General features: G+C 41.0%; 1 protein-coding gene across 2 annotated transcripts in view; it reads left to right on the top strand.

The window, feature by feature from the left end:
• gnpda2 (glucosamine-6-phosphate deaminase 2) overlaps nucleotides 1–20,533 on the top strand; it is a 37,095-nt gene extending 16,562 nt beyond the window's left edge. For both annotated transcript variants that reach the window (XM_043691862.1, XM_043691869.1), the window contains 5 exons: nucleotides 675–776; nucleotides 3,688–3,870; nucleotides 7,293–7,477; nucleotides 16,175–16,349; nucleotides 18,954–20,533. In XM_043691862.1, coding sequence (XP_043547797.1) covers nucleotides 675–776; nucleotides 3,688–3,870; nucleotides 7,293–7,477; nucleotides 16,175–16,349; nucleotides 18,954–19,018 — 710 coding nt within the window. In that variant the 3' untranslated portion in view covers nucleotides 19,019–20,533. The remainder of the gene's footprint in view (nucleotides 1–674; nucleotides 777–3,687; nucleotides 3,871–7,292; nucleotides 7,478–16,174; nucleotides 16,350–18,953) is intronic.
• The last annotated feature ends 6,448 nt before the right edge of the window (nucleotides 20,534–26,981 follow it).

The raw sequence follows: 26,981 nt of genomic DNA, 5'->3' as shown, positions 1-26,981 counted from the left end.
AACAGTTTCCTCATTTCCCGTTCCCCCACCTCATCCTAGCTTCTAACCTCCAGAAACTCGCTCCCCTGACCTGTCCGGACTTGTCCGACCTGCCCAGCTCCTTTTCCACCTATCCACTCCCCCCTCTCCTCCCTGACCTATCACCTTCATCTCCTTCCCCACTGACCTATTGTACTCTATGCCACTCTCTCCCCATCCCCACCCTCCTCTAGCTTATCTCTCCACGCTTCAGGCTCTTTGCCTTTATTCCTGATGAAGGGCTTTTGCCCGAAACGTCGATTTTGCCTGTCTTCGGATGCTGCCTGAATTGCTGTGCTCTTCCAGCACCACTGATCCAGAATCTGGTTTCCAGCATCTGCAGTCATTGTTTTTACCTGGATGGAAGATAAGTTGAGCATCTGTTACCCAAACTAATTGGATTGAGAAAAGAGGTGGATGGATAACATTGTAGGAGATATCGAATGACATAAGGCAAAGAATGCATGGGTATGGAATAGGAGCTGAAGGATAGAATAAGAAAGAAACTGGAATTTGAGTGATATCCAAAGTATGAAAAGAATGGCACAGAATAGAGATTACAGGGACTGGTGTTACAATAATTTAATAACCTTTTACTCTTTGCTAGTGCAAACTTAGATATTTATTTCTATTTTGTAACTTTATTCTCATTTTAGGAAGCACACCTGCTGGATGTTATAAAAAGCTGATTGAATATTATAAGAATGGTGACCTCTCCTTTAAATATGTGAAGACATTCAACATGGATGAATATGTTGGTAAGTGTCTCATTTGCTTTGAAATTTGCTGCACAATAACTTTAAATACATTTCAACACCCCAAGTAGAAACTTCAGCTTAAATGAAAAATGAGTTACAAATCCTGTTGAATTCAATTTCTATTTGAAGCTTTGGGATATATTAGTTGAGGCAAAATAATAGTTTACGTAGAAATAAACAATTGCACTGGAAATTAGCATGAAACTTTATTGAAGTACAGTGCACTTGGTCATTTGGTAGTCCAGAACTTCAGTATTGCTGAAAGACATACTTTTGTGAAAATATTTTGCCTTTCACAAATCAGGACAGTTAGTAAAGGCACAAAATCAAGGGGAAACTAACATACATGCTGCACGAGAGGGGAGTGTTGTTTGGTTGACAAGTAAATGTCATTGGTAGAGCATGGCCTTGGTTTTGTAGGCCTAAAGAACAGGCACCGCGCATATTCCGACTCTACAAAAAAGAAGACAGCCATTTTTGGTTCCCTTCTTAGGACAATTCTCTGTTCAATCAGGGTTAATATGCCTGCAATTCTTTGTACACTGAGGATGAGCACCTTCAATGCTGCTGTAAAGATAAGTATATTGGTCTGTTAGTCCCAAAGATGGCAGTGGAGAATCCTATAAAAATGTGTCCCTTCAGCTGATTGCAACAAACAAGTTGCCGATTGTATCCAAGCACCTGACACTGGTAAAGCTCTACTGTGCAATTGCTCCAAACTTCAGATCTGCAGTGTACATATTCAGGCTTCATTAAGTCTTGCTTGTGAATGAAACTTGAATCTGTTTGAAGAGTTAACCTTTACTACCTGATTATCTAATCGTACAAAATGAACCTTGTATTCCTTTATGATCGGTTAAACAGTACTCCTGATATCTTATGATAGTGTTAATACTGGTATTGTTTCCCAGAAACTGTGACCTCAATGCCATGATTTTACATTTTGTCATCTGTTTGTTCTGTCTGGAAGCCAAGCTCATGCACTTTGTCATGAATAAAAATGTAAATAAATTTCAACTTATTTGTATGAAAGCTCTTGAAGCATGATGTATTTTATCATTTAATGTAACTTTCAATCCTGACACACTTTTTTGCCATGCCAGTTGAAGTTCTGGGGATAAGCAAATTGGTAGCTGTCAAGTGTTAGGATAAAATGGACAGTTTGGAGTACAGCAAGGGTGATTTTGAAAAATAACTTGCATACAAAATAAATAATTCTTGCTTAATTCCTGCCAAATCCTAGACAATGGACATACTAAAGTAAAAACAAAGTGCTGGAGAAACCCTAAAATTCTGGCAGCATCTGTGGAGAGAGAAATAGAATTAACATTGAGTCATTATGATTCCTCTTTGAAACTGAAGAGTTTGGAAAATTAACGCTTTTATGCTGTTGACAAAAGGGGAAGAGAAGCAAGTGGAACAGATGGTCAGGGTATCCAAAGCAAAAGACTGTAATGCTAATGAGGAGAGAGGAAGACGATTTAGTGGCATCTTGCTGAATATCAGGCACATGGGACTCCCTGACCCACTCATCTTCAGTCCTGATACTTCCTCCCTCACTTGTATTTCTTCTCTCTTCCTCGGCCCAACACAATCACAGGTAGCACTTGCCTTTTTATCTCCTCACTGTTTCAGGCCCCAAACACACCACCAAGGTGAAAGTAATTTACTTGCATTTTATAGTTTCTGTGTTTCTCCTTACTTTAGTAAGTCCTTTGTCTTTTGCTTTGGGAGCTCATGCCATTCATTCCAAATTGTTGCTTCTCCCTCTTTGTCAACAGCATAAAACATAATTTTCCAGCCTCCTTCAGCTCTAAAGACAAGTCATAATGGACTCCACGTTAATTCTGTCTCTCCTTCTGTCCACCCCCACCCCCCCATTGCTGAGTTTCTCCCGTGCTTTATTTTTATTTAAAAATCTCTATAATCTCTATCATTTTATTGGAGGTACTGAAATTGATCATGAGTATTTATTTCTTTTTCATCTTCAGATTTTCATTTACATTCTTTGCTAATACCTTGACTGATGACGCTTCTTTTTAAAAATAAAGTTTTATTAAAGATTTGCTGTGTTGATATTTACCAAGCTGTGGTAAAGTTGTAAAGGAAAGTATACATTCTGAGAATGTGGTTGTGTATTTTGTAGTGTTTGCACTTATTAAAATGGAAGACCGTTTGTGCTCACTTGTTATAACCTACACACCAATGACATAGAATCCCTACAGTGCAGTTAAAGACTATTCAGCCTATCGAGTCTGCACCAACCCTCCAAAGAGCATCCCACCTGAACCCAACCCCCTGTCCAATCCCCATAACCCCACATTTCCCATGGCTAATCTACCTAACCTATGCATCGTTGGACACTATAGGGCAACTTAGCATGTCTAGTTTACCTAACCTGCATATGTTTTGACTGAGGGGAAGCTTCCGGTGGAAACCCATGCAGACGCAGGAGAACATGCAAACTCCACACAGATAGTCGCCAAGGCTGGAATTGAATCTGGGTCCCTGACTCTATGAGGCAGTAGTGCTAATCACTAAGCCACCATGCTGCCATATGCTGACATGCAAGCATAAAAGGCAGGAAACTACATACTGCTTTGAGTTATTCATATTCAATCCTCATGGTTTTTTAAAAATGCCCTGAAGTATGTGTTCAGCCAAAGAAAAGACCTCCTTTGGTTTTTTTGTGGGAGTATGTTGCTATTTCTCTTAGTGGTCTGCGTACTTCACTTTTCCTCAAGAAGACCAGCGTAACATAAATTCTAGAAGTGTAGAATATACCTGCTTTGCTTTTATAGACTAATTATTTCCAACTGTTCACTTGTTGTAGTTCACAAATATACAAAGTCTACTTTATGGCTTTATATGGTTCTTTTAAACAAATTTCATTTTTAATTTTGACACTTAGCACTTCCGAGGGACCATCCAGAAAGCTACCACTCCTATATGTGGAATACCTTTTTCAAGCATATTGATATAGACCCAAAGAATGCTCATATTCTTGATGGCAATGCACCAGATCTGCAGGCAGAGTGTGATGCTTTCGAACGGAAGATTGCTGAAGCTGGAGGAATTGAACTGTTTGTCGGAGGTATGATTTGTGTGCATCTGTATATAAGCACCACCACAAAAATTGCTAATGGGTATTATAGAGTAAAGCATGCTGCTGAGAAAATAGAAGCTGCAGCTTTTATATCATATATTCTGGCTTCAGTCAAACCTTTACTGAGACAAACCTATTGAGATATTTGTACTCAGGTTGAACTGCATGATTTAGTGTGTTACCTTGTGCTAAATGACTTTCACAGCTATTTTAATAGAATTCATTTAAAATTCCATTAAAGAAAGATGATGTAGTGGCCTTTTTATTTTGTCAGTTATTCATATCAGTTTGAAGTTATCATAGTTCAGGAAAAGGGTCTGTAGTGAATGGTGTGGTCTTCTGCAAAAGGATCTTGGGAAAAGTGCAGATTTTGATTTGATCTACACGTGCTATTTGGTGTCCTTGGATATGTTGTGTTCACGTGAAGAACGTAACATGTTCAAGCTATTGCCTGTATGATGGATTGAAGTCTATGATTAATAAAACTCTGAAATGTGTAAACTAACTTAGATTGATTTAATAATCTAAATATAAAGAACTTCTTACATTGAAGAAATAAGCCACTATCTTTCCCAGCCTCTATCATAAACAATTGAGAAAATTAGCAGCCCATTATTTTGTGCAGAAAGACTTGAACAAGTGTGGGTAATAAGTTGCCAGTAATATACAGGCCACTTGAGTGCCAACTAATCATCACCTTGAGTGAGCAGTCTAATCACTGTTTGACCATTGAGTGGCATTACTGTTGACAAATCCACACCTGCCAATGTAATGGACTCATTATTGCCCAACTTGCCTAGACCAGCCATACACATTCTGAAATTACTAGAATATGTCAGAGGCTGCAGCTAGTGGCTGACCTACAAGCTCCCAATACCTCTCCTATATGATGGGTTTGTGTTCCTAGAATTTTATAACTAGAAGTGAACAGACCGAAACCCAAAATGCCTTTGTGTCTTGGTAAGGTAGATGCCAGAATGATGGTTCCCTTGTCCAGGGAGTTTAGAAATGGGATTGACGCTCTGCCTTGATATAAGGGAATTCAGGGATGAGTTGGAACACATCTTTTTTGAATTGACAAATCCGGGCAGTACTTACACATTAATGGTAGAGCCCTGGGAAGTATTGCCGAACAGAGACTTTGGGGTACAGTTTCAAGAGACCTTGCAGGTGGAGTCACAGGTAAACAGGTAGTGAAGAAGGCATTTGGTCAGTGCATTGAGTATAATGTTGCAGCTGTACAGGACTTTGGTTGTCATTTCTGGGATACTGCATTCAAATCTGGTCTCCCTGCTACAGGAAAGTGTTAAACATGGAAGGGTTCAGAAAAGATTCATCAGGATGTTGCTAGGGTTGGCGGGTTCAAGCTTATAGGGAGAGGCTGAGTAGGCTGGGGCTATTTTCCCTGGCATGTTGGACGCTGAGGGATGACCTTGTAGAGGTTTGTAAAATAATGAAGGGCATGGACATAGTGAATGGACAAGGTCTTCTAATGAGGGTAGGGGAGTCCAAAACTAGACGGTATAGGTTTAAGGTGAGAGGGGAAAGATTTAAAAGGGACCTAAAGGGATCACAACTTCATGCATAGTGTGGTGTGTGTATGGAATGAGCTGCCAGAGGAGTTGATGGAGGCTGGTACAATAACATTTTAAAAAGCATCTGCATGAGTTTATGCACAGGAAAGGTTTGGTGGGAGATGGGCCAAATGGGACTAGATTTATTTAGGATATCTAATTTAGGATATCTAGTTGGCATGGACAAGTTGGAGTGAAGGGTCTGTATCTGTGCTGTACAATTCTGACTCTGTTGATCCTTGAAATTTTCTATCCAGAGAGCTAAGAGTGCTCTTGTTGAAGGTAGCACAATCAGTTATTATATAGTAGGGGAATTAGGGGATATGGGAATATGGCACAACTTAGAGCTGAAGTAGAAGATCAAATGTTATCTTATTGAAAGTATTTTAGTGCCAGTGATGTGCTACTACTATCTGCCTTCCTATCTACAAGGCATGATTGAAATGGAATACTCTGCACATGGTTGAGTATGTGTATCTGCAACAGCACAAGTTTGACACAAGCAACCTTCATGTACTAGCTTGAACAAATGTTGTCGTCTACACTGCCGTACCTTGGCTGAAGTTGACAGGGTTCACTATGTGCACAGATTGCTTCAGCACCTCCATGCCCATTGCTTCTGTTGCCTAGAAGGGCAGGGGCAACAAGTGTGATGCCTGAAGAAGTCCCATTGAACTCAGCATTATCATTTCTTCCTCCACCGACATGCTGAAATTTGCCACTCATTGCAAAGATTTCAAAAGCATTATGTCTTAAGGTACCTGCTTAACATTGTGACATGTGATACTCTCGCATGAGAAGTTGCAAGCTCAAGGTCATCATGTTCATTGAGTGGCTAGCTGCCAACGTAATAGTCATCTAAGCCCATAACCCAGTCAGTATATGCAAGTGTGAGATCTCATTGGTGCACATAATAGTTGTGCACCGATATACTTACAAATTCAACTTTGTGTTATGTGTTATTATGTGCACTGCCATAGAATAGCACAGGCTGGGGGTTTATGATGTGCTTACAAAAGTGATGGCAAGTTTACTGCAGTTGGTGGCAAGTTGCAAAGTAGCAGCCCTTTTTTTACAGTAACTCTTTTTCACCAGAGCTGAAGTGAATTTTAACAACCAAAACTCAAGGCTACAGTTGCACTGAAGCAAGAAATAGTACACTCTTGGTTTTAAAAAAAACACAGCTGAATCAATATTTTAATAAACAAGCTTTAAAATGTGCTGAAAGGGTAACTCCAACCAATTGCAGCAAACTACAGAAAATGTACACTTTGCCCATCTAAATAAACCAGCCTTTGTTTAGCATCACATCCAAAAGAGAGAATCTCAACAGTACAGAACTCCGGTGTTGTATGATGACTTTGAGTCTCTACATTGGGACTTCAACCAACAATCTCCTGATGCTATTAAAAGTACAACCCTCTAAGCCACATCTGAGGCAAAAACACTTAATGAGTTTACAAAACATTTTCAACTTGAGTTATGTGATAGCTGTGTCACATGACAAGCTAGCAGAATTCCCTTATTGCTTGCAAATGTGAAGTTACCAGCAAATTTACAAACTACTGTCAGTGCTGCTGAACACTATTTTTGAACTTCTTATTGAGAAAACATTTTTGGAAATATTTTGAGATAGTTGTACTGCTGGACATGTACTGAATTCTGTTTTGTGCCATTTTAAAACTGATTTACTGATCAAGCATTTAAATGTGTCAATATTTTGAATCACTTCCAATAGTGTAACAATTATATTTTCAGTATTATTGTATATGTTAATGCTCACTCAAAGTACATTATATTGTTTATGGAACAAAGGTCAACTTTTATTTCTACCAGGTATTGGTCCTGATGGACACATTGCTTTCAACGAGCCTGGATCAAGCCTGGTATCAAGAACAAGGGTGAAAACATTAGCGAAAGAAACCATTCTGGCAAACGCAAGGTTTTTTGATGGTGACTTGTCAAAAGTACCTACCATGGCATTAACTGTAGGTGTTGGAACAGTGATGGATGCCAAAGAGGTGATGTATAATATGACGAAGATATAGCTTTCAGAGGTGTATTTTGTCCTAGTTTTTTTTTGTGTGAAGAGAGTTGAGACAGAGGTGACAAGTAGTCTGTTCCAGCCAATAAAATAAACCACTTGTGAGGCCTTGGATTTTATTTTTAAAATTTGGAGCAGCAGATGGAGCATGAGAGGGCAGGCTCAAGCTCCCGCAGAACCAGAATTTTAACTGTCAAAAGCTGTTGGGGTTTGAAAGCTGCTATATATCTCTCCCTGGTACAGCAAAACACTTGAGTCTGTCGCTCTGTCTGCCATCCCACCTCCCTTTCTTTTCTCCTGCTGAATTTGTCTTTGCCAAGGGTGTCTTTATGGGATGTTACTTTATTGGAGCAGCAAACCTCATGGAGACGTATAGCACGGGAACAGACCCTTCAGTCCAACTTGTCCATGCCGACCAAATATCCTAACCTAATCTGGTCCCATTTGCTAGCACTTGGCCCATATCCCTCTAAACCCTTCCTATTCATATACCCATCCAGATGCCTTTTAAATGTTGTGATTGTACCAACCTCCATCACTTCCTCTGGCAGCTTATTCCATACATGCACTACCCTCTGCCTGAAAAAGTTGCCCTTTAGGTCCCTTTTATATCTTTGCCCTCTCACTCTAAACCTATGCCCTCTAGTTCTGGACTCCCCCATGCCAGGGAAAAGACCTTGTCTACTTATCCTATCCATGCTCCTCATGATTTTGTAATCCTCTATAAGGTCACCCCTCAGCCTCTGATGCCCCAGGGAAAACTGCTGTGCGTGCCCTTTTGCAATTCAGAAAAGTCTGAACTTTGGCCTCAAAGTCTGTGTGTTTGTGTCAAACTTAGTTTCCCACACCATCCTCCACTTATTCAACTATGGTTACCAAAGTAAAATATCATAATGAAGCATATCTAAAGTTTCTGGAGAGGGAAACCGATCAGCTGGAGCTCTTGTAGTTGGAACCAGTCACACACAAGGTGATTTAGGCCTCATGAAAGGAGGCAATAGGCATTGATTTGAAAGACTTGAAGAATTGTAATCTTTAAAAATAATACCCATGCCATGTGATAATGAATATAGATTTAAGGAGATAAATTCTTGGCTAGAGACATGGTTGCCTTTCTGTAAGGATTCTACCAATCAGCTGCTTTTACTTTGCAATAATCGTGGCAGTCTGTTGAAATCCAATACAGGTAATACATGTGATATATTCCAAGTTTTTCAGGGTTCTTTGTGGCAGGCAAGTCGTTTGAAGAAATTCTCTATTATTCATTTACACAGTGTAGAACATAGAGCATTACAGCACAGTACAGGCCTTTCAGCCCTTAATATTGAACCATTCTCAAGGCCACCTAACCTACACAATTGTATTTTCATCCATATGACTATCCAATGACCATTTAAATGCCCTTAACGTTGGTGAGTCTACCACTATTGCAGGCAGTGTATTCCAAACCTCTACTACTCTCTGCGTAAAGAAACTACCTCTGACATCTGTCCTGTACCTGTCTTCCCCGCCCCCCCAATTTAAAGCAACGTCCCCTCATGCTAGCCATCTCCATTCAAGGAAAAAGGCTCTCACTGCCCACTCTACCTAATCCTCTGATTATCTTGTGTGTCTCAATTAAGTCACCTCTCAATCTTCTTCTGTGTAATGAAAACAGCCTCAAGTCCCTCAACCTTTCCTCATAAGACCTCTCCATACTAGCATGACTTGGTTCCAAAGCTCAGTTCCTTGACTAATAAAAGCTAACACATCCTATGCTTTCTTCACAACCCTATCAACCTGGGTGGCAACTTTCAGGGATATATATACATGGACACCGAGATCTCTTTGCTCATCTACACTACCAAAAATCTTACAATTAGCCCATAATCTGCATTCCTGTTGCCCCTTTCAAAGTGAATCACCTCACATTTTTCTCTATTAAACACCATTTACCACCTCTCAACCCAGCTTTGCAGCCTATCTTTGTCCCTGTGTAATCTACAACATCTACAACTCTACCAACCTTAGTGTCCAAAGTTAAAAATCACACAACACCAGGTTATAGTCCAACAGGTTTAATTGGAAGCACACTAGCTTTCGGAGCACTGCTCCTTCATCAGGTGGTTGTCAACCACCTTTAACTTTGTACACCCCCGTCCGACACCGGCATCTCCAAATCATGACCTTAGTATCATCTGAAAATATACTAACCCATCCTTCTCCACCCTCATCCAAGTCGTTTATAAAAATGACGAACAGCAGTGGCCCCAAAACAGATCCTTGCGGTTCACGACTAGTAACTGAACACCAGGATGAACATTCCCCATCAATCACCACTCTCTGTTATTCAGCTAGCCAATTTCTGATCCAAACCACTAAATCACCCTCAATCCTATGCCTCTATTTTGTGTAATATCCTATTGTGGGGAATCTTATCAAATGCCTTATTGGAATCCATATACACCAAATCAACCGCTTTACCCTCATCCATCTGTTTGGTTACCTGTCAAAGAACTCAGTAAGATTTGTGACGCACAACCTGCCCTTCACAAAACAGTATTGACTATCCCTAATTGACTTTTTCCTTTTCAAATGATTATAAATTTTACAACCTTGTCCAAAGTTGTACCCACTACCAAATGAAGGCTCACTAGTCTATAATTACCAGGGTTGCCTCTACACCCCTTGAACAAGGGGACAACAGTTGCTATCCTCCAGTCTTCTGGCACTATTCCTGTAGACAACGACAACATAAAGTTCAAAGCCAAAGGCTCTGCAAACTCCTTCCCGGCTTCCCATGGAAACCTAGGAGAAATCCCATCCAGCCCAGTGGACTTATCGATTTTTTACATTTTCCAGAATTGCTAACATCATCTCCTTGTGAACCTCAATTCTATCTAGTCTAGTAGCGTGTATCTCTGTATTTTCCTCGCCAGCATTGTCTTTTTCTAATGTGAATACTGATGAAAAATATTCATTTAGTGCTTCTCCTACCTCCTCTGACTCCATGCACAACTTTTTGCTACTATCCTTGATTGTCCCTAATCTTACTCTAGTCATTCTTTTATTCCTGATATACCTATAGAAGGCTTTAGGGTTTTCCTTGATCCTATCTGCCAACGACTGCTCATGTCCTCTCCTGGCTCTTCTTAACTCTTTCTTTAGGTCTTTCCTGGCTAACTTGTAACTCTCAAGTGCTCGGACTGAGCCTTCACATCTTATTCTAACATAAGCTGCCGCCTTCCTCTTGACAAGAGATTCAACTTCCTTTGTAAACCAGGGCTCCTGTGCTTGACAATTTCCTGCCTGCCTGGCAGGTACATACCTATCAGGGACCTGCAGTAGTTGTTAGTCATTAGAGATGTACAGCATGGAAACAGACCCTTCAGTCCAACCCGTCCATGCCGACCAGATATCCCAACCCAATCTAGTCCCACCTGCCAGCACCCGGCCCATATTCATCCAAAGCCTTCCTATTCATATACCCATCCAAATGCCTCTTAAATGTTGCAATTGTACCAGCCTCCACCACTTCCTCTATCAACTCATTACATACACTTACCACCCTCTGTGTGAAAAAATTGCCCCTTAAGTCCCTTTTATATCTTTCCCCACTCACCCTAAATCTATGCCCTCTAGTTCTGGACTCCCCGAACCCAGGGAAAAGACTTTGCCTATTTACCCAATCCATGCACCTCATAATTTTGTAAACCTCTTTAAGGTCACCCCTCAGCCTCCAATGCTCCAGGGAAAACAGCCCCATCCTGTTCAGCCTTTCCCTATAGCTCAAATCCTCCAATCCTGGCAACAACCTTGTAAATCTTTTCTGAACCCTTTCAAGTTTCACAACATCTTTCCGGTAGGAAGGAGACCAGAATTGCATGCAGTATTCCAACAGTAGTCTAACCAATGTTCTGTACAGCTGCAACATGACCTCCCAACTCGTGTACTCTATACTCTGACCAAAAAAGGAAAGCATAGCAAATGCTGCCTTCACTGTTCTATCTACCTGCGACTCCACTTTCAAGGAGTTATGAACCTGCACTCCAAGGCCTCTTTGTTCAGCAACACTCCCAAGGACCTTACCATTAAGTGTATAAGTCCTGCTAAGATTTGCTTTCCCAAAATGCAGCACTTCGAATTAAATTCCATCTGCCTCTTCTCTGACCATTGGCCCATCTGGTCCAGATCTTGTTGCAATCTGAGGTAAACCTCTTCGCTGTCCACTACACCTCCAATTTTGGTGTCATCTGCAAACTTATTAACTGTACCTCTTATGCTCGCATCCAAATCATTTATGTAAATGACAAAAAGTAGTGTACCCAGCACTGATCCTTGTGGCACTCCACTGGTCACAGGCCTCCAGTCTGAAAAACAACCCCCCTCCACCACCTCTTCTACCTTTGAGCCAGTTCTGTATCCAAATGGCTGGTTCTCCCTGTATTCCGTGAGATCTAACCTTGCTAAATCAGTCTCTCATGGGGAACCTTGTTGAACGCCTTACTGAAGTCCATATAGATCACATTTACCGCTCTGCCCTCCTCAATCCTGTTTGTTACTACTTCAAAAAACTCAATCAAGTTTGTGAGACATGATTTCCCACGCACAAAGCCATGTTGACTGTCCCGAATCAGTCCTTGCCTTTCCAAATACATGTACATCCTGTCCCTCAGGATTCCCTCCAACAACTTGCCTACCACCGACGTCGGGTTCGCTGGTGTATAGTTACCTGGCTTGTCTTTACCCCCCTTCTTAAACAGTCGCACCACGTTCGCCAACCTCCAGTCTACTGGCATCTCACCTGTGACTATCTATGATACAAATTTCTCAGCAAGAAGCCCAGCAATCACTTCTGTAGCTTCTCACAGAGTTCTAGGATACACCTGGGGATTGATCCACCTTTGAGTTTCAAGACATCCAGCACTTCCTCCTCTGTAATTTTCCAAGGTGTGACCATCTATTTCCTACAGTCTATATCTTCCATGTCCTTTTCCACAGAAAATACTGATGCAGAATACTCATTTAGTATCTCCCCCATTTTCTGCGGCTCCATACAAAGGCCACCTTGCTGATCTTTGAGGGGCCCTATTCTCTCCCTAGTTACCCTTTTTGTCCTTAATTTTTAAAAACCCTTTGGATTCTCCTTAATTCTATTTGCCAAAGCTATCTCATGTCTCCTTTTTGCCCTCCTGATTTCCCTCTTAAGTATACTCCTACTTCCTTTATACTCTTCTAAGGATTCACTCGATCTATCCTGTATATACCTTACATATCCTTCCTTCTTTTTCTTAACCAAACCTTCAAATACTTTAGTCATCCAGCATTCCCTATACCTACCAGCCTTTCCTTTCACCCTAACAGGAATATATTTTCTCTGGATTCTCATTTCTGAAGGCTTCCCATTTTCCAGCCCTCCCTTTACCTGCAAACATCTGCCTCCAATCAGCTTTCGAAAGTTCTTGCCTCATACCATCAAAATTGGCCTTTCTCCAATTTAGAACTTCAACTTTTAGATCTGGTCTATCCTTTTCCATCACTATTTTAAATCTAATAGAATTATGGCCGCTGGCCCCAAAGTGCTCCCCCAATGACACCTCAGTCACCTGCTCTGCCTTATTTCCCAAGAGTAGGTCAAGTTTTGCACCTTCTCTAGTAGGTACATCCACATACTGAATCAGAACATTTTCTTGTACACACAAATTCCTCTCCATCTAAACCCTAAACACTATGGCAGTCCCAGTCTATGTTTGCAAAGTTAAAATCCCCTACCAAAACCAACCTATTATTACAGATAGCTCAGAAGTCCTTACAAATTTGTTTCTCAATTTCCCTCTGACTGTTAGTAGGTCTATAATACAATCCAAATGAGGTGATCATCTCTTTCTTATTTCTCAGTTCCACCCAAATAACTTCCCTGGATGTATTTTCAGGAATATCCTCCCTCAGCACAGCTGTAATGCTATCACTTGTCAAAACAGCCACTCCCCATCCTCTTTTGCCTCCTTTTTTGTCCTTCCTGTAGCATTTGTATCCTGGAACATTAAGCTCCCCTTTGTCCTTGAATGAGCTCCACATTTCAATTCTGCCCATCCCCTACAGTTTTCTTCTCCATTCTATGCATTCTAAATCTTGCCTAATCGCATCGTAATTGCCTTTCCCCCAGCTAAAACTCTTGCCTCGCGGTATATACCGATCACTTTCCATCACTAGAGTAAACATAACCGAATTGTGGTCAGTATCACAAAAGTGCTCACCTACCTCCAATTCTAAATCCTGGTCGGGTTCATTACGCAGTACCAAATCTAATGTGGCCACGTCCCTTGTTGACCTGTCAGGAAACCCTTGTGGACCCAATGGACAAAAACTGACCCATCTAAAGCGCTTGAACTATAGTATTCCCATCAATATTTGGAAAGTTAAAGTCCCCCATAACAACTACGCTGTCACTCTCGCTCTGATCAAGAATCATCTTTGTTATCCTTTCCTCTACATCTCTGGAAATATAGAAATCTCCCAACAGGGTGAGCTCTCCTTTCCTGTTTGTAACCTTAGCCCATACTACCTCAGCAGATGAGTCCTCCCAAGTCCTTTCTGCAACTGTAATACTGTCCTTGCTAACAATGCCAACCCCCTGAAACATCTAAATCCCGGGACCTGCAGCAAACATTCCTGTCCCTGCTCTTCCCGTGTCTCCAAAATGGCCACAAAATTGAAGTCCCAGGTACCAACCCATGCTGCTGCAAGTTCTCCCACCTTATTCTGGATGCTCCTGGCTTTGAAGTAGACACACTTCTTGCATGCTGGTGCCCTCTTGCAACCTTGAAACCTTATTTCAGACCTCAATACTCTCAACCTCCCGTATACTCTAAGTACAATTTGGGTTCCCCTGCTGAATTAGTTTAAATCCACCCAAAGAGCATTAGCAACATCCCCACTAGGATATTGGTATCCCTCTGGTTCAGGTGAAGACCATCCTGTTTGTAGAAGTCCCCCGTACCCCAGAAAGAGCCCCAATTATCCAGGAATCCAAAACCCTCCCTCCTGCATCATCCCTGTAGCCAAGGGTTTAACTCCTCTCTCTTCCTATTCCTCGCCTCGCTAGCACATGGCACGGGCAACAAACCAGAGACAACAACTGTTTGTTCTAGTTTTAACCTTCTACTCTAGCTCCCTGAATCTCTGCCTTAAATCCCCATCTCTCTTCCTATCTATATCGTTAGTGACTATGTGGACCTCAACTTGGGGCTGCTCCCCCTTCCCCTCAGGGATCCCGAAAACACGATCAGTGGTGTCACAAACCCTGGCACCTGGGAGGTAACACACCAACCGTGAGTCTGTCTCGTTCCCACTGAACCTCCCATCTGTCCCCCTAACCACTGGGTCCCCCTTGATTAATGCTCTGCTCCTCTTCCCCACTCCCTTCTAAGTAACAGGGACAGATTTTGTGCCAGAGACCTGTGCCCCATTGCTTACCCTTGGTAAGTCATCCTCCCAATAATATCCAAAATGGTATACTTATTGTTGAGGGGGAACGGCCACAGGAGATCCCTGCACTGCCTGTTGGTTTCTTGTCCGTCCCCTGATGTAACCTATCTACTTCCTTGTACCTGAGCTGTGCCTACCTTCCTGTAACTTCTCTCTAACCCTTTCCACCTCCTGAATGATCTGAAATTCATCCGGGTCCAGCTCTAGCTCCTAATGCGGTTTTTGAGGAGCTGCAGTTGGATGCACTCCCCATACATGCAGTCAGCAGGATAGCTTTACTTCCCACATTCTGCAAGAGGAACATTCAACTGCTTTAACCTCAAGTCCCACTATTCTAAATTCCCAGTGAGACTACTGAAAAACTAAAAACAAATAAAAACTAGTCCACTTACCAATGTGGCTCACAGAACCTTTTTTTAGTTAGATGAGGAGGAGGATGCATGGGGGAGACTACCCGAGTAAATATAAAGCCTCATTTACCCAGCAGTCCCGTGTCCGCTCCTGCTCAGTGTGCGCTCTGTCTGCACATAAGGTAAGCTTATACTTCAAATTTACCTTCCTGTCAGACCTCTGGTCTTCGCTGTCACTCCTCCCACTTCAACTGACACCTAAGATATGAAGTTCGGAGAGGAAAGGTTCATATGTTTTTGGGACTTTGGTAGCATAATCAAAAGGAGAAAGTGAGGACTGCAGATGCTGGAGATCAGCGCTGAAAATGTGTTGCTGGAAAAGCGCAGTAGGTCAGGCAGCATCCAAGGAGCAGGAGAATCGACGTTTCGGGCTTGAGCCCTTCTTCAGGATTTCCTTCTGCCCTTCCTGAAGAAGGGCTCATGTCCGAAACGTCAATTCTCCTGCTCCTTGGATGCTGCCTGACCTGCTGCGCTTTTCCAGCAACACATTTTCAGCATAATCAAAAGGGCAGTTTATAAATTTAGTTTGTAAATTGTATGTCAATGAATAACCCAACTTAATAGGTTTAAGTTTAGTTTGTTGGCAGGAGATGTAGAGAAGGACTTTTATGATTGGCATCGTCAGATCATTTGAGAGCCTGATATGATTGCTCTTAGTTCAACTGCACGTTTTTTTTTTGCCCAACCACTAGTATGTTAATGGATCTGTGAATGCAGCTATGTATAATCTTCTCCTAGATTTAAAAGCGTGTTGTGAAGATAAACTGAACTAAATTTCTTGTCACTTGTGTTAGTAGGTTATGATTCTCATCACAGGAGCACACAAGGCATTTGCATTGTACAAGGCAATAGAAGAGGGAGTAAATCACATGTGGACCGTTTCTGCCTTCCAGCAGCACCCTCATACCACTTTTGTTTGTGATGATGATGCGACCTTGGAACTTAAAGTTAAAACAGTGAAGTATTTCCAAGGTAGGTACAGATGCTCATGATAAAAGCTAGGGAATATTTAACTTATTTTTTTTTAATCAACCTGTTCAGGGATGTTATTACACACCTCTGGGACTTAAACTCCGATCTCTCAGCCCACATGCAGGGATACTACTACTGTGCCACGAGGGCCTTCAGCACAATATTTTTAAAAGTTGTGCAAATTAAGTGCTGATGTCTTCAAGAGTCTTGGATGTGTTCATATAGAAATATCAGAAAATATGCAGGTACAGCAAGCAATTAGGAAGGCAAATAGCATGTTGCCCTTTATTGCAAGGGGTTAAGAGTACAGGAATTAAAAAAAATTTCGTATAACTGGTGTCATCAATTTGGAAGAATAAGGGATAATCTCATTGGGATAGGTAAATAATTCTGAACTATTGATCCACAATTCTTCTAGTTGAAGCTGTAACCACCTTACAAAACTCACTGGACAGATGCACGCATGTAGATAGAATGATATGGGTAGAGGGAAAACTGAAAAGGTAGTTCAGTGATCCCTATCCAAAGAGTTCACTCAGATACTCATTTTGACTTCCCGGCACTTGCTATTTTATGATCTATCTCTTCTCTAAGTACTTTTACTTGCCTACAGGAGGCATAGAATGACCAGTTCACAAGTTATAAGGTTGTTGACTTATTGGTTAAAATCAGTTGCTTACAGCAACTGACGAGAGAAATCAGCTTTCTTCTGAATTCTAACAATTATGGAGGGTCAGAGTTTTTACAGAAATTGTTTGGTCCATTGTGTCATGCCAGTCATCAAATATCTATTTGATTCCCATTTGGCCTGTAGCCTTGTGTGCTGTGGTATTTCAAGTGCTCATCTAAATAGTTCTTCAATATCTTAATGGCAACAACTCTGGCACCATTTTAGGCAGTGAGTTCCAGATACTCACCATACTCTGGCTTGCTTTTTTTCCCCTTCAAATCCACTCTTAAACCGCCTGTTCCTTACTTTTAAAGTTGCAACCCTGGTTCGTGACGCCTCGACGAAAGGGAAATATGTTTCCAGATCTATGCCCCTCAGAACTTGGAACAGCTTAACCCATTCTCTCCCTCCTTCCAAGTCTTTCCTGCTATAAGAAAAATCCAACCCCAGTCCATCTAGTCTCTTTCCAAAGACATCCTGCAGAAACTTGGCAAATGCATCTTTCTTACCATGTGGCGACCAGAACTGCACATAGTACTCCAGCTGAGGCGGAATTTATGTTATATCAGCTCCATCATAACCACCTTTACTTACTTTATTTGGTGCCTTGAAAAATTAAGGCTTGTATTCAAAATACCACCTTATCTATCCTGATACCTGCAATGTTGCTGTGATCCTTCATGCTTGTGAGAGTCCTACCAGTCAACATATACACTTTTGTTAGCTCTCCCAAATGTGTCTCCCCCCACCCTCTCCTTTCCATGATTAAGTTCCATTTGCCACTGTTCAACCCATCTGACCGTATAATCCTGTAGTGTAAGGCTATCCTCACTATTTATCATGCTACCAATTTTTGTCATCTATGAACTTGCTGATCATATCTTCTAATTTGGGTCTAGATCATGACTGTACACTACAAACATCAAGGGAACCAGTACCAAACAGTGTGGTACACCACTAGGCACTTGATTAGTTCATACAAACACCCTTCAGTTGTCATCTGATTTGTTGCCACTAAACCAATTTTCTACCTTGTGGGCTTGCAGCTTCTTAAATCAGTTGGCAGTAAGACACCTTGTCAAAAAACTGACTTAAATCCATATAGACTGCTTCAATTGCATTACTCTCATTCGCACACCTCATCACCTTGAGAAGTTAAATCAAGTTTTACATGTTGTCTCTTTCTGACAACGTTATGCTGACCATCCTTGATTCATCCTTACCTCCTCACGTGGTGATTAATTATGACCTTTCAAATTTTTTTCCAGTAGCTTCCCTGTGACTTCACCATCCTGCCTATAAACAAGGTTTTCAACTATCCTGGAGCCAATCGCATAGTTGTTGGCAGGCAAAAGGCTTTTGTCATCAACAGTTGGTTAGCAATTCACAGCTCACTCGGCCACATGTTACCGGTTGCTTGTCCCTTTTGTGTATTTTCTCTCTTCCCAGTTTGTTTACAATGAAACATCCCTCGCAGATTGAACAAGCAATAATAAGTGTTAGTGACTTGTTTTAAACGCATGCAGCAATCCCTTTTATACTCCTTGGATTTAAAACAGTCCTATTCCCATTTCAGAACCCAATCAAAAATATAAAAAAAGTAACATTGAGTCTTTACACTGTATAAATACCAGGAAAAATATAAATTGCTTATTATTTTGTTGAACAATGCCAAGAATCAAACTCTCAATCCTCCACATATCAGAATGAATGTTTCTAAATGTGACTTTAGTATATAGTTCTTCCTACATATGCTTGCAGAGTTTGGTAACGATTAGTAGTTTGAGATATGATTTATTTATATGATGATCTAAACCAAATTTGTTAGATGTGATCACATTTAATGCATGATCAGAAAACTGCATGTAAAACAAACTATTAATTTGGTATTTTTTGTAAGCTTGCTTGCTCAAAACATTTTCATTTCCCAATAGGTTTGATGCATGTGCACAATCAACTTGTGGAACCATTGCACAGTATGAAAAGTTACAATGACTGAAAAAGAAGAAAATGAATAGCAACCTTCCTGTGATGGACGATTGATTAAAATTCCAAGGACTTGAAGTGGAATTCAATGCAGTCTGATTTTATATTAATAAGTTGCTGTAACTAAAACAATTTAATTTCTTTTTGTAAAAGTAATATTCAAAAGTTTCTCAAGTCTCAAATCTCGCTCTTGTTGAGGATTCTTACTACTCTGAAGACACTTGACCTCTTCCAAGTGTTCATAGCAGTGAAGTCTTATAAATCATGGGTATAAACAAAACAGAAGCAAGAATAGTCCATTAGTGTTTGCAAAGAATAATTCCTTTTTTTAACGGCATACTGTAAAGAACCTTTCAACTTCAACCCTAAGCCTTGTTGTTCCCACTTGAGTAGTATGTGAGCTAAAATCTGTATGCAGTATGACTTAAAGGTTTCCAGTATTGTTTCCTCAGCGCGTACATTTTTTGATTAAACATTTAACTTTCATTCGTTATTTGCTGCATTGAAAAAGCTGTTGGAAAAAAGGTCTCAAATCTATATGACAAATGTATTTCAATAATTCAATCTAGCTAGTGTAATAGATCAAAACAAATTGTACATTCATGCATCCTCATCTGTCATACTTGCATAATTTTATTACTTTTGAGCTATGTTTATAACTGGAATTAAGATTCCAAAATGTAAATCTTTCAGATGGTTTGCAAAATACATACCTCATGAATATTTTGCAAGTTAAGTTTTTAAAATCTTCCAAATCTAGTATAGATTTCTTGTCACATTCCAAATATTTATTGCTTCAGTAGTACATTGTATCTTTCATTATACAATAATAACTGCTACTTTGGTTCCTGTGTACATTGTGCTGTTAGGGCATTGATGTGAACTTTGGTATTTTAATCATGAACTCAGTTTCAACTGTATTGTTACTCAATCTTAATATGATTGCTTCTAACCATTGGAACATAATTTGGAAAAGCTATTTGTGCTTTTTTTAATTAAATAGCTTGAGGTGCCAATAACATTAGATGCATTTGTGTACTGTTGGATCATTTCCTACATTTTAGCTGGATTATTTCAGAAATTCGAATTTGGAATCTAATTTAACCACTTAATTATGGAAGTTGATCTCTTTAGTTATCTAATGGTAATTAGTTTAGATAGAACACATACTTTGTGACACTGGATAGAAATATCTGCTGCATTAAAAGCTGCATCATGTTCTTGTAGATCTGAACACTAGTTAAACTTATTTTAACAATATAGCTGGTTCTTTTCCTTCAGAATGCCAAATTATGATATTATCTACTAGGTAATCAGTTCAAGCTAATGAGAATTGAAGGATTGTGAATTATATTTCTTTATTTTTTAAAATATATACAGTGCATGTCATACACCTGTTTGAAGCAGGTTGTCTGAGGGACAAAATTGTGTATTATAAAACACTATTGTTCCATAGGTTATCTTTATGCCTTAATCTAATAAAACTGTGCAAGTATTTTTCATCTCAATAAAAAAAATATTTTCTGTGCTCTTTCATTGCCAATTCATTCTCAAAAAATTCATTTACTTAGCACCTTTCTTGATCAAGTTGTCTGTGGTTTACAGACAATGAAAATACTTTTGACTTCTATATCTTGCAGTATGAGACATGCAGTAGTCATTTTGCAAACAGTTCTCAGCAATCAAATTATGTATATGTTGATAATCTGTTTGTGATGTTGATTGAGAAACATGCAAGCCTAACATTTGAGCAAAACTCCCCTGACTGTAGCATAATGAAATCTTTTATGTTCACCTAAGTGGGCAGGCAGAACCTTGGTTTTACATTTCATGCTTGGCTGGATATGAGTTGTCTGTAGGCCCTCAGCTGCAGTGGGATTTCTTTCTTGTATCGAATAGTATAACCAATGGTCTTGTGTATAAATGTTCATGGGGCAGGACGGTGACTCAGTGGTTAGCACTGCTGTCTCACAGCACCAGTGTCCCAAGTTCGATTCCACCCTGGGGTGACTGACTGTGTGGAGTTTGCACATTCTCCCAGTGTGTGTGGATTTCCTCTGGGTGCTCCGATTTCCTCCCACAGTTGAAAGATGTGCTGGTCAGGTGAATTGGCCATGTTAATTTGCCCATAGTGTTAGTCGCGTTAGTCAGAGGGAAATGGGTCTGAGTGGGTTACTCTTCAGTGGGTCGGTGTGGACTGGTTGGGCTGAATGGCCTGTTTTCACGCTGGAGGGAATCTAACCTCTAACCTAATCTGACCATTCAGTGCATTTACTAAGTAGAATTTGTCTTCTATCCATTTTTGCTGCAAGTTCACCAAAGATCCTTAGACAACACCATCCAAACCGTGACCACTTTGTCTAGAAGGGCAGCAGATACGTTGGAACACCACTAGACTTCCAAGTCACTCACCATCCTAACTTGGGAATATATCACTGTTCCTTCCCTGTTGTTGGATGAAAATTCTGGAATTGCCTGCTGAAGGACATTGTGGGTTAACCTGCAGCACATGGATTGCAGTACTTCAAGAAGGCTGCTCACTGCCATCACGTGCAACTTTGGATGGGCAATAAATGCTGTGTGAGTGAATTTCTTTTTAAATAAGGGTGTTGCTAAGATCACATTTCTTGTCTGTCCTTAATTGTGATGATAAGGTGATGTCTACTCATTGATCTGAAACTGGAAAACAAAGATTCCAATATTTCTCTTTTCTCCTGCAAACTAAAAAGGAAGAAACATTGCCTTCGCTACTATATTGAGCAGTCGATGCATTTTGTCTGGTTCAGGTCCAAGACAAGCCTAGGGGCAGCACGGTGGCTCAGTGGTTAACACTGCTGCCTCACAGCACCAGGTACCCAGGTTCGGTTCCAGATTCTGGCGACTGTGTGGAGTTTGCACATTCTCCCCGTGTCTGCATGGGTTTCCTCCGGGTGCTCCGGTTTCCTCCCACAGTCCAAAGATGTGCAGGTGAATTGGCCGTGCTAAATTGTCCATAGTGTTAGGTGCAACAGTCAGAGGGAAATGGGTCTGGCTGGGTTACTCTTCGGAGGGTCACTGTGGACTTGTGGGGCCAAAGGGAATGTAATCTAATCTGCTCTCTTTCTCTCTGATGATTATAGACTGAGTTTCACAGATAATTTGGGAACTCTTAAGGCCATTATTACAATGGCCTGAGATGGGGTTGCTCTCAACTCATCTCCATCATAATGTGAATCACAAGCTATGCATCCATTTAAACTGCTAAATAGCTGTCCACTGGATTTCCAAATACATTTTATCTTGGTATTAACAGTATGAAGTATAATTGCTTACATCGCCTGATGTACCTAATGCCACCCTTTGAGACTTGGAGACTAACTGTCAATCCTGAGTTGCTGCCTTGAGCCGTTGCAGTCCACGTGCTGCAGGTAAAGTGCAATGTGAGATCTTGACTCCATGACAGTAATAGACATGAAATTTATATTTCTAAGTCAGGGTGGTAATTGGCTTGGAGAAGTATTTGGTATTCCCACATATTTGCTGGCCTTGATCTTTTTAATGGTAGTAGTCATGGGTTTGGAAGCTGCTAAGGATCTTTGGTGTATTTCTGCAGTAAATCCTGCAGGTAGTGTACACTGCTGCTACTGAGTGGTAGAAGGAGTGGATCTTTGCAAATGTGTTGCCAATCAAGCAAGTTGCTCTGTTCTGGACCGTGATGAGTTTCTTAAGTGTGCTTGGAACTGTACACATTAAGAGAAGTGGGGGATATTTCATTACACCCCTGACTTGTACCCTGTCGATATGGAAAAACTTTGTGGAGTCAGGGTGAATTAGTCACCGCAGTATTCCAGGCCTCTGTACTTGTTGAATACCACTATATTTTATACTCAGTGAGTTATACTAGCCTGAGCCAAGTTGCTGCACAAACATCCTGGGTCCACTCTTGCCCACCATTAAAAGTGTTTTTTGATGTTAAAAGTGTGTTTGTGCTCACGATCTGCATTTTGCTGTTTGGTCAGATTGGTTGAGGGTCTAATGCTGTCCTGTTAAGAGATTCCTTTCCAAAGCTGCCGAAGTGGTCTCGAACGGGGGAGCTTATGACCCCAGCTGTAACTCCGCCCTGGAAAAGATCAGCAAAACATGCGAGTGACGTATACTGATCCAACACGTCTTATATGCTTCAAAATGAGCATCAGTGTGACTAGTACATTTGTTTGCAAGTATTACTGATTTTTATTGCTGTTTCCCTTTGAGCAGTAAGGGTTGAAGTCACAGTTTGCTAACCAGTGCATAAATAGTGAAGGAAGTGAAAGCAAGTTGATTTTTTTCCCTGCAGCACTACTGGATGTAGTGATTAATTGCTGTTAGTGAAAGTATTCATGTATAAAGCTACTGTCATGCTACAATGTCACTAGTAAACCTACTGCTCAATCCTCGTTAATCTCAAAGTTTACGACAAGATTCATCCCTTCTTATGCAACACGTTTTGTATCAAATTGAAAATCTGGTGGCCTGATCTCCTAACACCCAAATTCTGGGACAATACTGATTGTATACAGATGATATTTAATTTAAAGTAATAATCAAGGTAAACGTGCTTATCTGAAGAGCTAGCTTCAGTGATTTAAGAATGCACGTAGCCCATGATGATTTGTAGGGCATTTGCTGTATTGGAGCAATGGAGGCTATTTAGAGTAAAGATATTTCAAATATGAACTAGAATGAACTGTCTTTGAGGGGAAGATATAGGGCAATGTCTATAAAAGTTAAAATAAATCAGGAGAAGGTGGTTTAATGTTATTCGATGCACCCTCTAATTGTCTAGGTGACATTCTCAGTGCTTGGGAGCCTCCTGTGAAGTGCTTCTGTGATGTTTCCTCTGGCATTTATAGTGGTATGGACCACCAGTCAACAACCCACAAGTCAGAGACACAGCCAGACAGAACGGATTCAGGATGATCCAGGTAATGATTACAGACGCTCACAACAGACTTCACAAATACAGACAAGAAATTGTGGGCCAAAAATCGTTAATTTCAAAAACCACCAATCAGGAATGGACCCGGACCATAGAACAGGCCGTCACCATAGTACAGAACAGGACCACACACCGCAAAAAAACGGCACTAAAAGAAAAAATGACCAAACTAACACACAACAGAGAGGACACCACAACACATACCTTGGTTAGAAACCTCTCCCACCGACAGCTCACAGACACGGAAGGAACAATACTGGCCAAGGGACTCAACTACAACCACAGAGACGCCAAGACAGCAGACTTCCTAGCAGCACTAGAATGCACACTCAGAAACAATGGACTGACAGAAGAGACACAACAAACAGTGAGACAAAGTATCGTATCCCTGATAACAAGGAAAAGACAAACACATAACCTCAAGACATAGGAGTGGAAGTAAGGCCATTCGGCCCATCGAGTCCACTCTGCCATTCAATCATGGCTGATGCGCATTTCAGCTCCACTTACCAGCGGGAGTTTGACCCCACCCCACAGCTCACCAATAGGATAAATAACACACTGAGGATTCTACAAAAAAACGGACAGATAACCAGGTTTGACCTACAAAGAATGAAACCTGAAAGCAACAACACCCCAAGATTCTATGGACTACCTAAAGTAGACCAGACATCCCACTCAGACCCATAGTATCACTACCAGGGACATCATCACACACACTGGCTAAAGAACTACAGCAGAAACTGAAACATCTGATCAGCGGATTCAGACACTCTATACAATCAACACAGGAATTCTTGGACATCATCAGAAATATACACATCGACAAGGAAGAAACTATGGTCTAATTCGATGTAATGGCACTGTTCACCTCTATTGACAAAACCCTAGCCAGAGAAACAATAGCCAACCTGCTGGACATACAGAACAGACAACAGGACGTTGAACCTATCAACAAAGACTGCATTCTCAAACTACTGGACCTGTGCCTCACAACACACTTCACATTCAACAACCAATATATGAACAAATCAACGGCACACCCATGGGCTCACCCATCTCTGGACTCATAGCAGAAGTTGACATGCAAAGATGAGAACAAACAGTCTGACCGCAAATTCATCCCAAACTCTGGGTCAGATATGTGGATGACACCTTTGTAATCATTAAAAACACAGAAATAGAGAACACACACCGGATCATCAACGCCACACTCACAGGAATCAGATTCACTAGAGAGGAAGAAAAGGACAACTATATCCCATTCCTAGACGTGATGGTACAGAGAACACCGAACGGAGCATTCACCAGAAAGGTATACAGTAAAGTCACACACACACAGACCAAGTCCTAAACTACGAAAGCTACCACCCCAACACACACAAAAGAAGTTGCATCAAGACACTGTTCAAAAGGGCCACAACATACTGCAGCACACCAGATCTGCAAAAAGAGGAAAAAGAACACCTCGATAATGTATTCGCCAAAAACGGATACCCTCGCAATTTCATCAACAGATGCCTGGAAAGACAATGGAATGAGGACATGCCACAACCCAAAGGACTAGCCACGTTACCATGCATCAAGAACATTTGTGAACTGACAGCCAGACTACTACAACCACTAGGACTCATAACGGCACACAAACCAACAGCCACTCTCAGACAACAACTCACAACAACTCACCAGAACGAAGGACCCGATACCCAGCATTAGCAAAACCAATGTAGTGTACAAAATTCCATGCAAGGACTGCACAAAACACTACATAGGACAAACAGGAAGACAGCTAACGATCCGCATCTATGAACACCAACTAGCCACGAAACGACACGACCAGCTATCCTTAGTAGCCACATACGCAGATGACAAGCAACATGAGTTTGACTGGGACAACACTACAATTATAGGACAAACCAAACAGAGAACAGCCAGGGAATTCCTAGAGGCATGGCACTCATCCACAGATTCAATCAACAAGCACACCGACCTGGACCCAATATACCGGCCACTGCAGCGGACAGCTGGAACTGACAACCGGAAGCGACAGAGACAAACCACTATAAATGCCGGAGGAAACATCACAGAAGCGCTTCACAGGAGGCTCCCAAGCACTGAGGATGTCACCTAGACAGGGGACGAAATGTCTGCAACACAAATTCCCAGCTCGGCGAACAGAACCACAACAGTGATTTTTAAATTAACCAGCTCAGACATGTTACAGCACGTGTCTCTGGCAGCTTGGCTGAAATCCAGATTTAGGGATGGTACCGCTGTGCCACAGAGATGTGACTCAAGGAAGCTGTTGAAAACACTTGTCAGGGACAAAGTTATCAGTTAAACAATAAGGATGACGAACATTGTCATTCAATAATGAGAAGTATGAAGAAGTATGCATAGGAATGACAAAAGAGAAAATGTATAAGAGTGGTTTCCATGGAAATAAGACAATGCTGCAAAAACCTTTTCTTGGGCCCCTGTGTTGGGGTTTGCTGTGACACCAAGGAGACCTGGGAAAGCAGTGCGATGTAATGGGGGATTGACTTGTAAGAACAGGGGAGGATTGTTCCAATTGTAGGGTGTTTGAGCACCTATATCTCCTGAGGGTATTTTCCCTCACAACATTCAGGCCTCAAAGTTCAGATTGACCAGACCTTTTTTAAAAAAAACTTCGAATAAAAGCTGTTAGCACTCCAATAGAGAATTGCAGCAGAGAAGCAGGTCATTTAGCCTATCAAACTCTTTGAGGATGCTGTGGTATTTTGTTCTAATTCCTCATGTTTTGTCTAATCCTTTGCATGTTCATTACCCATTAGTATCTGTCTAACTCTCTTTTAAAATAAGTTATAAAATTAATTTTCATCTCATTTCAGATAAAACCTTTCAAATTCTTCCAAATCTGAGGTGAAAGTCATTCCTGATATCCTCTCAATGTTTTACCAATGGTTTCAAATCAGTACTTTCTGCTCATTAATGTGTCCACCAAGTGAAATATTGTCTATTTGCTTTATCGATAAAA

This window comes from Chiloscyllium plagiosum, chromosome 1, assembly GCF_004010195.1.
Source record: "Chiloscyllium plagiosum isolate BGI_BamShark_2017 chromosome 1, ASM401019v2, whole genome shotgun sequence".
Lineage (NCBI taxonomy): Eukaryota > Metazoa > Chordata > Chondrichthyes > Orectolobiformes > Hemiscylliidae > Chiloscyllium > Chiloscyllium plagiosum.
Note: the sequence above shows the minus strand (reverse complement) of the source record. Positions and strands in the feature narration are given on the sequence as shown.